Source organism: Acanthochromis polyacanthus, chromosome 10, assembly GCF_021347895.1.
Source record: "Acanthochromis polyacanthus isolate Apoly-LR-REF ecotype Palm Island chromosome 10, KAUST_Apoly_ChrSc, whole genome shotgun sequence".
Taxonomy (NCBI): Eukaryota; Metazoa; Chordata; class Actinopteri; family Pomacentridae; genus Acanthochromis; species Acanthochromis polyacanthus.
In genome coordinates this window covers 10721944-10738132 of record NC_067122.1, presented here as the reverse complement: position 1 = coordinate 10738132, position 16189 = coordinate 10721944, and the positions used below count along the sequence as shown (strand labels likewise).

The following is a 16189-nucleotide window of genomic DNA, read 5'->3' as shown; positions in this document are numbered from 1 at the left end:
TTTCTAAATTAAACAGAGAACCTTTAAGCCTCTACACACCCACAGATGACAGGTTTTAGAGCTATTTAACCGGCCATAATTACAGCACCAAACTGGGAGAAAACAGCTATTACTGTTCAGAAAGTTCTTTGAACTTAGTGCATTTTGAAGACCCATAAATAAATATATTTATCACATTTTTTCTTTTTGTCTCCCACCAGATGGGTATGTTCTTCTGTGCATTTTATGATTGGCTGAAACCATATTTCTCAAAATTATATTTATATGAATGCTGCACAGAAGGTGTTGGTATATTGGTGATAAAGTGGCACACACCTTCCCATTGGTTGTCAGGAAAAAGCTGGAGGTGAGGGTTGTGGCCAGAGTTCGGTTGGCATGGCGACAGGTGGTTCCTGTTGTTCTCGCTGGTGTTGGCGTTCTGATCACAACAGCATGAACTCGATTCCTGGAGGAGGAAAGAGGGATTATAGAGATTAATCATGGGGTGAAGGAATAAAGAAAACCAACAAATAACTTATGATAAATGTACAAAAGCAGAGAAAAGGTGCAGATGCAGGTCGAACGGGAGAGAAATTAATTAGAAAAGAAGAAAATGCGGAAAAACAAAGTGCATAGTGAGGTAATAATTTGCCAAATGTTTACATGGATAGAAAAATGACTCCCCTAAGCTTGTAATTAAATCAAAATGTAAAGGTTCCTTTGAAGAAAAAGTAACTTAAACACTAATATATTCCCACATTCTGCTACTTACACAGGTGATGGTGACGGTCTGCTCCATGGTGACAAGGGGCTGATTGTCCTGCCTGAAATCAGAGATCACAACCATGATGCCAGAGTTTATAAGCAGATAAACACTTCAGGACTTTCCCAGAGGACGTATGTTTTTAGCATTTTTTTGATAACTCAGTTGTTGGTTACTGTTCTGACCAGTACTGACCAATCAGACGGCTACAGCTCTATTTAGAGTCTTCATGAGAGCACGTCTGAGGAAGGTCTGAATGACAGCTGAGGAAGAGTCACACCACTAAAAATATGTTCACATCATGAATCATTTCTTGTGGGAAAAATTAACACAAGCTGCTGCTTCAACTGCAACTGAAATCAATGCTTTGTCTACGCTGCAAATTTTTCCCATTTTTAACAAATAGGTGTGAAACAGTATTTAAGTACCGGCCTTAGTGACTGTGCTGCATTGGCTGTGTTTGTCAACAGCCACAAGCAGAAGGTGTGATACTGCATGACGTGTAAAACTACAAAAGAATGCAGTGTGAATTAAAACGTGTTATGTGCAAGGGAGAGTGAGATAAAGACGTGTTTCAGATGCAGCGTAAAACAAGATCCCGCTGAGACAGCATCTCGAAGTGATTTGTAAACGTCAAGTGTCAAATGATCGGTGCACAACAACATAACTCCCTCTCGTTTTCTCGTGTTGAAGTAAAAGACTGTGGCTCTTTGTGTACTCAAACTAAACCGGCTGATGGCAGATTGAGGCAGCTGATGTTCTAATGGCTGAAAAAGAGTGAGGAGCTCACCTGGCAGTGTTAAAGTTGTTCTCATCATCACTGACAGCTTCTGCATCCAGATCCATTCCTGAGCTCTCCTCCAGGGGGTGACAGAGTCCAGGGAATTCTGGGTAAAAGCAACAGCAACAATTTACAATTAATTTTCTTGTGTTTAATGAACAGAGTTTGAAAGAAAAGTGGTAGGGCAGAGCAAGAAACATGACAGTAGGAAGCTGTTAAATTGCAAACAATTGCATCCGATACTTGGATTTTTCACTTCATCAGGGAGCATAGTTTTTCTACTTTATCCTGAATCGTAGAAGTAAGAAGATGTAACATAAAATACAGACTGCCACTCAGAAAGGTTGCACTGGAATCAATAACTTAGCCAGGAAACAATTAGTTAAGTTGTTACTAATTAAATACTAATAAAATAATAAACAAGAAAAGGACTCAGAGAGCCGGTACTCTGCCAAGGATGCTCTGTCGCTGTATGATTTCCAACGGATGAAATTTAAAAAAAATTTGTGGTCCGCAATTTGTAGTCGGATCGCAATCATGTGATTGTCAGCAGGCAACTAATGTAGTGTTCAGTTGTTGTCGTAATTACAGTGACACAGTGCTGCTATCTAACAATGATACGGAAATCCTTAACAAATCCGTGGATCCAGACTGTAAGCCACATCACTGCAAGAATCTAATCAGTCGGTCCTTGTGTAATTTCCCTGAAAATGTCGTCCAAATCCATTGGTCTGTTTTTGAGTAATGCTGCGATCGAACAGACTAACAGACGGACAAACCAACACAGATTGTCACATAACTCTGCCGTGTTCCTTGGTGGAGTCATATCTCCATTTCTTCTTTACAGCGCAAAATACAAAAATAAAGACAAGTGATGGCACCACTAAACTAATACATTTTACTGCAATAACTTGGTTTAATCATTGAAGGTTCTAAACATTAGATAAATAGACAGATAGATAGATAGATACTTTATTAATCTCCAAGAGAAATTCACAGTTCCAGAGCATGAAAGGAAAAAAACATAAAAGCATGCAAGTTACATATAAGACTATATTTCATGATATTTCATTCACTATATTTCATTAACACTGAAACTTATCTTGAACTGAACTGCACGGGTCAGAATAGAAACATTTGAGAATCTGTTGACTAGATGAGATGAAATGAGGAGCATTATGATGACTCACTGTGTGTACCTGCCAGTGTGAATGTATGATCTACTGGACATACATGTCACTCTGCTTTTATGTACAGACAGAGAATGGTGTGCATCTGTTTGGTAGTTTGGTACAGAGGTGCAGCTGTCATTCTTGGGCTCCTGGCTGATCTATTTAAAGAAACTCATCCAAATTACTGTTTAAACAAGTGACAGGTTTCTTTTCAGTCCTGGGACACATCTCAGTCCGTCTGCCATGTTGTCTGCTCCTCACCTCTCCATCTGGATGCTAAAATGGTTCTTGGGAAAAGAGCCACTGAGGCTCTGAGGGGGCAGCAGCATTGAGGGGTTTTGATTTTCACCATGACAAGCCTGACTAAAATTGTACATGGCACACTGGAAAAAAAAGACAACATGCATCCACTGTGGCTCCCCAAAGCTAAATCTGAAACATTAGCACCTTCCAGATGGTTGAGTTGAAAGATAAAAGATGGGTGTACAGGTGGCACAGCTGAGACACATTTTCTGTATGTGTTAAGCGCAAGATGTGGGACTGTGATTCAAAAACATAATTCTAACTTATCCAGATTTCTGTTGCTTTAAAGACTCGTGTCAACAATTTGTAGAGCACTTGGAGTCAGCCCTGTTTTTACACTTATCCTCTCCTGAATCCCGAAGATGTAAAGCTTGGGAGCCGATGCTGACCTCGTGTCGTTCAATCCTGACTATATGTTAATCAGAAGAATACATTGCTTGTATGTTATTGTGTATTCATTTATCTGTGTGTGTCTTAGTGTGTGTGTTTGTGGAACAGGCTTGTTGTTGTCTCTTGCTGCCCCGGTAGAATTCCAGCTATTGTAGCAACCAGAGCAGAACAAAGATAGTCTGTGCTGATAATATCAAACATTCAGCCTTGGAATGAACTGACACACTGGGACAGGAAGGAGGTTGGTTATGGGAAATATGCTGTGAGCCCACACACAAACTATGTCGTGATTTTGGGTGCATTTGTGTCATATAAATTTACTTACAGTTTTATTCATAGAGAGATCCTGTTTTTGGCAGTATTACATTAAGGTAACAAATAAGCAGTTCAAGAGATTTAATTAATGATCGTAAGCTGTTTCTTCGGGTGTATGATTGACGTCCAAACAGTGTGGTAGTTAAACATTGATAGCATGTGTTTGACGGTCACATACAGGGTGACACAAAAAAACGGGAACTTTTTAACAATCCAATAAAATTAAGAGTGATGGAAGAAAAATATTTTATTCATAGTAATTGAAACCTTAAAACATGCCATTTAAGAAACAATGATGGAATTTTCATTTGTTAAAAATTACTTCCTGTAGATGGCGTCCTCCTGTACGAATGCATTCTTAAAATCTATCTGGGGCTATCTCAAGAGTAAAATGTACACGACTCAACCAAGAACTCTGGATGAGTTAAAACAGAGAATTCAGGATGAAATTCACAGTATCCCAGCTAAGATGTTGCAGTGGTCAATGAGGAATCTCAACAGCAGATTTCAGGAATGCATTCGTACAGGAGGACGCCATCTACAGGAAGTAATTTTTAAAAAATGAAAATTCCATCATTGTTTCTTAAATGGCATGTTTTAAGGTTTCAATTACTATGAATAAAATATTTTTATTCTATCACTCTTGGTTTTATTGGATTGTTAAAAAGTTCCCGTTTTTTTGTGTCACCTTGTATATGTGTGGTATGAATGTATGAATCCACATCTCCTACTGACCTGTGTGTCTTTCTGGCTTTGTTGGATGTGCTGCTCGGTCTGATTGAGTGGGGTTTCCCCTTCTGTGTCGCAGGGACTGTCCTCGGGGTCAGTTTGTTGTTCCTCATCACCATGGCAACCCCGTTCTGCAGGCTCACTGGGACTTGCCCTGGAAAATTACATGGAAAACGTGAATAAAATAATCAAAGTATCGACATTTAATTAGCAGAAGTATAACGGTTCACTGAAATAACACCGTAATGACGTGGCTGCTATGTAGAGTTCCATATAACTGCCTATTTTAGTATGTAAAATATTCATGGTGTGCTTGTCCTCTATGTTGGCCACTCCCTGACCTTTTGTTATGTCTTAAAGGCGACTGACCACTGAACAGCTGTTCCTGTCAACATGCAGAGTTTGCTAGTTAGCATCACAGCTCTCTACGTGTTTACTGGTAACCTGACCCATCTGGCTAGGTTTGTCCCTTTGTATGTAATGTACGCTATGGCAAATATGTTTCTTAAATTCATCTGATGCCACTTTCAACCACAGAGGAATCTGTAACGGATGTCTCCACTGGCAGGTGCACCTGCAGGGGTTTTCCAAAGGTGTAAGACAAATCCACCTTATGATTCTACTAGATCCAAGTACGTTTGTTTTTTATGTATGTATGCATGTTTGTGTTGTAGTGTGCATTTGCACTCTTACCCCTGGCTGTCGTAGCTACTGAGGTCTTGGTCGATGGAGGTTTTCAGCTCAAAGAAGTGCTGCTCCACTGCAGCTCTGATGGTTCGCTGAATTATCCTGTTAGAATACAAAAAAAAAATCATCAAATGAATTTACTGTGTACTTAATGTGGGATGAAGGTTATGTTTTACTAGAAAGGACAGTTTTTCCACATGATTTGATGTGTTGGGTTTCACAGATTCGAATCAAAAATGCAAGGATTTGCTACAAAGGTGACCCCAATGGTGGGCCAGTCTTGAAATTATTGCTTTCAGAAGCTGGACCTGCAATGTTTTTTTAAGGCTAAACTTTGACAAGGTCTATAGTTACTACTACACTGTGTTTTTAGGCCATGTGTATTAGAGTGACAGTGCAGGACAGAGTGTAGCTCAACTGTAATGAGGTTAAACTGCAACAGTTCCGTTTGTCAGAGACTGCCCACACCACAGCGGAGTTAAAAGTTTACCTGAGTTTACTTAACTACTTTGGATAAGCTCCTGTGACCATGTTTTCCCTGTTTCTTCAGAATTTTTACTCCACAGAAGGAAAAATCTCACAAATGCCAACAAAAATATCCAAGTAAATCCACATAAAGTGAGCCATAACCATAAACCAAACACCACTGCTGCAGGGCATGCTTCTTTAACCTGTGGTGCATCAAGTAGATCAAAACTAAATGCCTCAAATGCTAGAGCTGTTTTGAATAGCAAAATAAAAATACTGGTGTATACCCTGCTGGAAATGATTAAATTGCTCCTGTCCTTGTAAAAATAAAATATAGCTGAAAATCCGTAATAGCTACATAGAAGATCCAACATTTAAAAATACCACGATAAAACTATATTGCCAAAGCTGCATGAATTTAACACTGCTAATAGTAGTTGTTTTGTAATACTTCTAACCAGGACAAAAACTGATAATTATACTGTTTTAAGACTTGCATCACTGCTTGTTCTGCAAATGTTCACTTGCTCTACACTGAGTCTCAACATGGCAATGTGCTCTTCAGCTCAGTTACACTGAATCAAATGAGCTTAGTGGATCGTTCACTCGTTTAATTAAGATGTTTGTTTTCAGGCTAAGGTTTAGCAGTCAGGACACACAAGTTAAACCTGCAGATGCACCACATGTGATCCTCGTCACAAAATCCTAACTGTCAACCTCAATGAATGTACCAAGAGACCTCTACTGGTCACTTAACAGACAAATGATTGGCGCTTTTAATGAAAAGTGTATCGCTGCTGAATATCTGGCTATCAAGACACACAGCTGAAAGGGTAATAATGAAATGAACATTTTATGAGACTATTAATCACCAAAATGCTCCCCCCCCCCCCATTCTGAGCTATTTAACCAGTCCTTATTAAGTCAATAACCTGATCCAGTTCTAAAAGGATTATAAATGCTTAAAGTGGAGCCAGGGAGGAGGCAGGAGAGGACGTTACGGTCTATAAAAGGTAACGGCAGCAGTCACACGCTGACCTCTTCCACACTGACATAGAACGGTTTATCCACGGGCTCTACCGCGATTTCATTTATCTGGCTTCATTTACTGGACCGCGTTTGTGTGATGATAATGTATTCCTCCCTCATTTACTCGGGCTTATTGCAGTCTGCTAGCTTTGTCACTATTCCAGCTTAGACAGCAGTAGAGGTTGCAGAGCCGGTAGGAAAAGACATTAAATGGGAAAACACCCAGCTCACTCTGACTCCTCCACACCAACTGCTCACTGGCTTCTTCTCTTCATCGAGTTTCAACCATGTTACACCTACTTTTTCCTTATTTTGCACATTTGCATTACTTTATTTGGCCTTTCATTACATGTACATTAAATATATAGTTCCCACCAAGATCATGCTGGCTGTGTCAGGTGTCCACAGCATATTCACAGATGGACAAGCTTGCGCTGGAACATAACTGTGTTTGGGTTTCTGCTATGTCCATTTAAGGCAAAAACTCATAAAGGTATTGGGCTGAGGTCAAACAAATGTGTGAGCTGTGAATCTAGAAATACACATTTGGACACAAACTGTGCGCCACATGCTCACCTTCACTAACAGCAGCCTCTGCATGAAGCTCAGCTAATAATAACCATACATCACAGACAAACAGCCACAACCAAAAACAAGCACATAAGCAGTAAAAGACGATGCGCTAGCAGTCTTTCTTATTCACACACAGTGAACAGAGGCATTCTATCTGCTGCCGTCTGCTTCCTGGTATCCAGGGGAAAGTGAAGACATGAGTCACACTCGGAGACAGCTGCCTGTCGAGGTAACCGGAGTCCTTGTATTTCTAACACATTTCTGGAAATGTGCTCCGACAATACCTCAAAACTCACCAAGTCTCCGTTTAATGAAATGCAGAGCAAACTGCAAGTGACACATTTTGTCTACAAGCTAGAAGCTGTATTTTATTTTATTTGTAGGTAACAGGTTGTGATTCTTCATGCAACGTGTGCTTCATAAAATGACTGCCACAGCAAAACAGCTGCTTCAAGCCCATTATCCACCACGCAGCATGTATCTCAAACTGACTTAATTACATTGTCTTGCTTTACTTTCATTTCTGGCATCTATCTAGCCATTTTCTTTTTGAAATGACATTTTTTTTGTTCATCCAGATGACGTGATGAATAAACACTGATTTTGTAAAAGGTAAGCCAAGAAGGCTTTTTCTGGCATGTGCTCAGTCAATTAGATGATAGCAAAGAAATATATAATCCAGAATTTTGATTAATTATACAATTATTCTAGCAAAAATGAAAAATATTGTTTCTTTCTAACTTGTGAGTATCTGCACTTATGTGACCGTAACAAAACAGTTTGCAGAGGTCACATTGCGGTTTTGGTATTTGCACTCGAGCCTTCAGGTCAGCGAACCCATGTTATTGCACAGCACCTTGGAAAATGATGTTATTCTGTTTCCACATCATGACGTTAGGAAGCAGAGGCCTGACAGTCATGTGATTGCTGAGTTCGTGTCCCTGCGGCTCTGGAAGCACCACGGCATGTAAAATGCTTTAGTTTAGCTTCATAATCAAAACACAGGGGCTGCTTTCCTCTTCTGTTCCTCTTGACCTTGTACCTGCTCTTTCACATCCTTTTTTCTCAGCACTGTCTGCATGTTGTTTTTGATTTTTTTCCGGTGCTTCGTCTGGGTTTCGAGCAGATGGTATTTTACCGTTTCCTCACACTTCAGCTAACTTGGCTTTTTTGTACATAGTTAGCAGGTTTTTTCTGTAATTACATTGTAATATTACACAAATTTGCAAGATCTAAGAAATTGATTTAAGATTTTGCACCATTAGTCACATGTAAAATGATTCATCACACCACTTTTTTGTCAGTTTAGTGATCCATTAGTATATTAGTAGTGCAAGCATTCACTTGTGAAGCTGTGATGCATATATGAGTGAGTGAACATAAAGACATGTCCATGTATGTCACTGTCGTTGTGTGGACTTACTCAGCAGAGTCAGTGGGCAGGATGGATATGGTGGAGAGGTGGGAGCTGCAGAGTCAGAGAGGGGAAAAGGACAACCTGATTAGAACATCACGTACTCTTTGACTCTCTCCCATACCGACACAAAATGACCTTGTAGGGTGTGTGTGTGTCGTGCAGCAAAAGTCAAAACAGGGAAGAAGAATGACAATAATGATGTTAAAGATGAAGTCTGTGTGCGTTAGAGAGGCAGAGTGGAAATCAAGTGCTGAGGGAGTTTTTAGTGCACTGTAGGTGAAATCAAACGAAATAAAGAAGTGTGAAAGTCAGCAAGATGAGTTTGTTTTCCCTTGTGCCAAATGACAATCCAAAAAAAATGTGCTACACAAACAAGCACACATGCAAATACACAAAGTTGTAGTCAGCGGCGCCACTCTGGGTGGGCAGATTGTTATTTAGGCTACGGAGCTCTGCTACACCCTGCTGATCAGACAGAAGGGTGTGTGCTGTGGCATATTTGTTCTTCGATGTTCCTCCACAAGCAAGGACGTGTGTGTGTGTGTGTGTGTGTCATACAACAGGGAGGTGGCTGAGATGTGTCCTGACACTGGATTCAAAAACACACTCCCTGACAGGCACGCCAGGATTTATATAACCCTCCTACACAACTCACACTTACACAAGGTCATTCACATTATGCCCAAGTGCCTGGACACCTCTCATATATACTGTGTGTGTGTGTGTGTGTGCTTGAGTGTGTGTGCGTGCTTGAGTGTGTGTGTGTGTGTGTGCGTCTCAGACGGTCAAACTCGCCTCATTAGAAAAACAACAGCTGACGTTATGCAAGCTTTTTGTGTGCATGTGTGTTCTGCCACTTTAACACAACCACACACACTTCTAATGCAGCAAGAAGTGCTCAGGTGGATCGATAAAAACTGAATTATTAATGGCAGATAGGAACCATAATGCCCTCTATCGTTTTCTTCTTCTTTTACCGTTGTTTCTCAGACTCCTTTTTTGTACCGGTCTTCATGCTCACATGCTTTTTTCCCCCCACTTGTTCTTCCTCTCATTCCATCCCTTCACACTTTATGGTAAAAATCAGTTTAATATGATCCCTGCCCTTTGCTCATCTTTATCACAAGCTCTACTTTTCTCCTTCACCACCTCCCTCGATTCTTACCCACCTTAAATGTAACAACCGTCTCACATTCCCTCTCTGACACCGTAACCTTGATCATGCATGTGCTTGATGGAAAGACAGACCAAAAAAGAAAGAAAGATGCGAGTGTTTCAGAGATCTAACAGGAAACTGCTGAAATGCAGCCAAAAGACACTAATGCCAAACAGGACTGATGGTGATGGACGAGAAGAAATGAAATGTGAAAACCGACAATCAGAATATTTTCTTTTGTTCTCTTGCCCTACCAATTTGACTGATTAAGTACTTGTATATTGTTAGATTCACTTCTTTGTGCAAGGCCAACATTTACTGTGTCTCTCCAATAAGAGTGATCATCTGGACTGAGTTTACATTAGATCCTTTGTACTGAGAATTTCTTCTCTCCTTTTTTTCTGCTCCTGCCCTTTAAACAGAAATGCACCCTGCAGGCTCCCTACAGCAGCAACTATCCCTTTGACACACTGATAACATCTGACAGCAGGCTCTCCTGCTGCGTTGTACCCTGAGGGGACGCACTGGGTGGCAGGATCTCTAACAATAGATCTTTGATAGGGTCCTTAAGGACATTACGTAATCACTATAAGCACGAAGTAGCAAAGATAATATCTCATCTTACACCCTTTCCCCCCGAGAACTTGAACACACGCTCTTTTTGGGAACTTTAGGGTTTCCATGCCCTCTTCAACCTCCCTAATGAGCAGCGGTAACATTTCTATTAGTGTTAGCTGAGCCCTGAAGTACTGTACATGGCACCTTTACTGGCCCTTAAGGGCATTTCTTTACTGACTAGGACACCATGAAGGACAAATAGGATCACTGAGCATTCCAGCTCCCTGGTGTAGTAGAAGTTGGTTTTGATTATGTGTCAAGGTGAAAAGACGCATGCCCTTTCCCTTTACTAATCAAACATAGCCGACATAGTAAACAAACACACCTGATACCACTAAAATGGAACACTATGGTACAGTATGTACTGTGAAGCACTTGAGATTTAGGCAGATAATCAAGTTGCAGGATACAGGACTAATCTCCATTTTTGCTTGTCCACAGTAGCTGCGTAATATATTATGTACAGATTCTTAACTATTGGATTACAAAGACTTAATGGGAACACACAGGATTTAAAAAAAAAAGCTCTTAATTTAAGTTGGGAAAAAAATGTGCAAAAAAAGTCTGAGTGCAAGGATGCCAGCAAAAACATGTTTAAAAAAACAGTGGAATACTACAATTAGGAAAACTGTGAAACTAACAGCAAATATCTGTGAAATAACAGTATTTTTTACTGTTTTAAAAACAGTGTACTTCTACGGTCACACATTGTAAAAGGGCAAATTATAATTTGTAGAAATACACATTTTTAATGTGGACCATTTATGCCCATTTATTATGGTTAGCTGTAAATTCATTTTTTTCTTTAAATTTTATTAGTTATCTGTAATTTAACAATGGGGATCTGTAAAATAACAAGAAGTGTTCTTTTATTTTTCACAGTGTTGTTTATTTGTTGTAAAACAGTTAAAGGAAAGAAATAATTTACTTTTTTTTTTTCACCAATATTTAAAGAGTTTGCCGCAAATTGGCCTGACCAGTGCATGGAAACGCAGCTAGTATCTCACAGCTTTGAACAAAAATCTGTTAAATGATGCATCTTTTCACAAGTTTCCCATTTAAATAAAATGCACAGCATTTTTCACTGATACTACCTTTAAAAAAAAATATATATATATATATATATATATATATATATATATATATATATATATAAACGTTGTCTATCATAGTTTAACTTCTCACTTTACTGAAGTGATGTAGAAGAGTCAGCACACTGTGACATCAATAACAGGTGCAAAACTCGAGAAACTGTTTAGTATTTCGGACCCCAGGAAGACTAGCTGGTACCATTGGCATCAGCTAATGGGGATCCTTTTAAATAAAAAAAAACAAATATTTAGTTGCCACTGACTGGCATTTAGATGCACATTAACACGAATAAACACTGTGCTCTCCAGTGATGTCAAAGTGTCCCCAAAGCATGTGTTTTAGGAATAAACTTCTGCTGCAGTCTTCAGTCTAACTTCACTAATTGCGTCAAGGAAGCATTAGTTGGCAAAGAAAGGCTTGGTGTTAAAAAGTTGTCAGATTAGGTCAGCTCCTACAGCCACTACTGCAGACAGGGATAAGAACTTGATAACATAAGTAGCCACGCATTTGGAAGCCGTTTGTTGACAGCGATGCTGCAAAAGCTGCAACAGTGACCTAATAGACAGTGACTTTGTTTCTGATAATGATACAGTAGCTAGCATACAGTTTTCTTTTTCCTAATTGCATGTAGCCAGTGACGAGTGACTGATGATGGGTGCTGCAATCTGGGTGTTAACAAACTGGAGCTGCTCCATACTGTCACCATTTTGCATTTACCTTTTAATTTAATTGCACCATAAAATTAGATTAAAACACATTATTCATTATAAAAATGCATTTTCCATTTCAATAATTGCTTTATCATCCATGTCCTGAAGGCATCTGAGGTGAGGGCGTGGCAGAGTAAAATGAATGCTTTTTTGGATCACATCAGGCTAATCTGCTGACTGCTAGTCAGATCTCTCAGCATGATCACAGCAGGAAAAATCTGTTCTGCAGCAGGACTGGAAACAGGTATGTGTCACTGAGAGCTGACTGATGCACTCCAGATTTCATTTCAAAGGAAAAACAAATTACATTAAAAAAAAACTGTTAACGCAACTCTAACATGAATCTATCCAGATTATGATGCTGACGTAACTTTACGATTCCAGTGGTCATAAGCATTTTTTTTTTTCTCTAAATTTGTTTTCAATCACTTTTAGGTACTATAAATTGACCCATAATGCTTTTATAGTAGAGAACAAAACCTGTAAAATGTTGAACACATGCACTATTTGGTTTTATGGGCAATATATTTTGGAGTGTGTGTATCGTCTTGATCACATTTGGACTGAGTCCTATTTAAACATGAGGGAAAGGCTTTCATGGACTGTGTAATTGAAACATTTATTGCCAATATATCTTTTAAAAGGTTGGGGATAATTTCAATACTCTATCCTTCAATTTGCCTTTGTACATGTTGAGAGAGTTGTGTTCCTTAAGTACCATATTTACTTTCAGTCGTGGAGAAGGAGAACCTGTTAGGCTTCATATTATCCTGTAGTCTAACATTTTATACGTGCAGCTGGGATGTGACCTTCATATATTAGGAGCTAAAGTCAATAAGACAGTTGGCTGAAGCTTGTCCTGCTTAAACACATCACAGCAAAATCTAGAAATCAGTTTCTACTCATTCTTATTTTTATCCTGGTTAATCTTTACAACAACATGCAGCAAGATCAACATTCTCTGCGTCTTCTTGCGTTCGACCAAAATAGCCAAGTCAGTTTTTGTTGTTGTGTAATAGAAGAGTCTAAACATATGGTAGTGCTGTACGCATATCACAAATACAGGGCGCGAGTATCAGTTTCATGCAGCAGTGGGTGTGAACGGCGAAGGCGAGCCATGGTGCTGTGTATCGGTGACATTGGTCCTTCAATCACCGAGTGACTGTTCAACAAATTCTATGATGAACAGTCACTCGTCGGTTGATATAAGAGGGCGCTTTGCTGCTTTAAAATAATGAAATAAAAAGACAGCAGAGGAACTGTGCATTCCCAGCACTGACGGTAAGCAGAAGAAGATTAATCAATGGCATCCTTACAATATTTACTACAATTGTTCTGATGGCTCGACAGAAGGAAGTGTGTGTGTAAGTTGGAGGTTGGCTGTGACTCCAAAGAGGTGCTGTTGTCAGCAACCCTGACTCTGCTGTGTCCTGGCTGGGAGGTAATACAGACTGCAGCGGTCTGTATGTCCTTCCAAGACACACAAACACACATTCATTAACGAGTACGAGAAGACTTATCTCACTGTCCTGTGTTGTTACTCACTTCAGACATATACTTTGCCTACTTTCTTTCTCTCACACAACCGCCTGCAGTTCATAGAAAGACTCGCTCACATAATCATGAGCATCATCTTACATCTTATAAACAGCTCCTCCTGCTGCCTCTGACATTGTAAACTTTTATGATCGGGGCCAAGAAGTGTCACAGTGGCGTACAGCAGATGTCTGCATTCAGACGAGCCAAAACTCAAACACAGACCAGGTCAAAGATTTAACATCAGTTTGTTTTTCTGCCTTGACGCTGCTCATTTATATGCCTCCATCAGATGCGTTGCATTTCGGACTATAGATGACTGATGCAGCTCTGCTTCATTCATTTTCTCCTAATTATCCCACAGCCATTTGGCCATCTGAGAATAATGATCTATTTTGTTTAGTTGACTCAACAAATCTTCCTCAGCAGTCCTCTGCGTCTTCACCCCTCCTTTAATTTGTCATTCTGCTTGCAGAGTCACAAGAAATTGAAGCGGGATTGCTAGTAGCTCCATCTGAAAATGGACTGGTTGAGTCTGTGGCACATTTAAATTTCACTAAAAGCAGACAGATTCTGATAACACATAACATTGCAATTATGTGAATAAAATTGATCATTTACATTATGAATTAAACAGTGGATTAATTTCTACAATTAGCTACTAAACTGTTTATATGATACAAATGTCCATCAGCACAAAGCAAAAACTGATGTCAAACCAAGTCTATCAACATATAGAAGACATTCTAAGGTTGCAATGCACATTTACACTGATTATCGATAAATCTAATGATTGTTTTCTCACTAAATCAATTTGTAAAATGTAAGGATATGATTAGAATTTGATAGTCTAAGTTGCTGTCTTTAAATTGTCGTTTTTCTTTCTGTTCCAGACATCAAGACATTCTTCACGGTATCAAAAATTGTATAGAAAAGCTCCAAAATTTTTACATTTGCGCAGCTGTAACTAGAGACGATTTGGCAGTTTTGCTTGAAAAAAAAAAAGGTTTTTCAATACAGTAGTAGACGAATTCCCAACACTCAGCTAGTCTATTAATCGACTGCTTCTTTCAACTTATTAAAATGGTTGTCCATTAGTTTCCTGTCCGGGAATGAATTGACTGACTGACCTCTACTCAACATTCATCATCAAAGACGCACAAATGCACATTATACCCTTTTGTCCTGGACCACTTCAGTATTTGACCAAAAACGGGAAAATAGTTTAAACTGCATTTGAAGTGATTATTAATAGCTTCTTTGCTATTCAATAATGGTAAAAACATACAGCGAATCTCAGCAGTTGTGATTTCATCCAATTACGCGCACACCTGCTCGCTAACATGTCTCAGATGGACGGCAAAGACAGATGTGATTCGATTTAACAGAAAATTCTTATTAAAAAGGACAACTGGTATTTTTTTTCCTGCCATGGAGCAAAATGCTGATACATTCTCAGTAAGCCCCCACCCCTTTTTTTTCTCTGTGGATTACATAACCGACAATCAGCTGTTAAGTAATGCCACGACCCCTTTCTCTTCACCTTCCTGACGTCTGGTTCTATTCCTACACAGGAAAACACTTCCTCTCGTGTCTCTCTCCTCTTTCATCTCTCCCTGGTAACTAAACAATCATCAGCAAACACAATACAGCCTCATTTCCCTCCATTCAGCTACGTATAATAATGAGGATTTAAATCACTCTACATGAATTCCAGTTTCCACTAATTCATTTCACCCTCCATAAGATAATGCATTCCTCGAGCTTTCATTTTCTTTAATCAGTCTCTCACATCCATCCAACTGATGAGCCTCTTTTTCTGCTGTTTATTTCCTACATCTTTCTTCCTCCAGCTCTTTTTCATTGATTCATCTACTATCTAGCTGCGTATTATTTGTTCTCCTCTCTTCATTCATCCGTCCATTAAATCAATTATTCCAGCCAGACTACAACAGTTATATAACCCTGATGTTTACCTCTGCAGCAGAATGTCACAGGCCATTCTCATTTTTCCAGCTGTCTTTTCTCTCACTGTGATTTGCCCTTTTTGTTTAGGGGTTTCTATGCCAGCGGATCCAGCCTTGTACGTGGTTCAGAGCGTGTTATCTTGTATCTCTGGTAGGCTGTATCTGTCAGTTTCTCCTCTTCTTCCCAGTGCAGTCAGCAAGCTAACCTGTAGGTTAATAAAGTCCAGTCTGGTTTTATTTTTCGAATGTCCAGCAGAGAGGCGAGCTTGACTTTCAGCCAAACTCTGCACGATTTCTGTCTTGTTCTTCTTTTTGCGTGCTAGCCACTTGACACATCTCCTGTAGGAGCAGTATCCAGCTGTGACGCTTGTTCTTTCACAACTCTCAGTTTCCCTTCCCTCCAGATTTCTCCTCTTTCAGTGTGACAGGTTTGTAGGTTATCCCAGTTGAGCACTTTGAGGAGTCAGCGTCAGCACCAGCAGGTCTAGCAGCAGAGCCAGGGTA

General features: G+C 39.6%; 1 protein-coding gene across 1 annotated transcript in view; it reads right to left on the bottom strand.

Moving 5' to 3' along the window:
- fam13b (family with sequence similarity 13 member B) overlaps nt 1–16189 on the bottom strand; it is a 90664-nt gene that overhangs the window by 13449 nt on the left and 61026 nt on the right. Inside the window, exons 9-14 of the mRNA XM_051954306.1 lie at nt 8613–8657; nt 5126–5221; nt 4418–4586; nt 1533–1609; nt 752–803; nt 316–445 (exon numbers count right to left, since the gene is read on the bottom strand). Of these exons, the coding sequence (XP_051810266.1) occupies nt 316–445; nt 752–803; nt 1533–1609; nt 4418–4586; nt 5126–5221; nt 8613–8657 (569 nt within the window). The remainder of the gene's footprint in view (nt 1–315; nt 446–751; nt 804–1532; nt 1610–4417; nt 4587–5125; nt 5222–8612; nt 8658–16189) is intronic.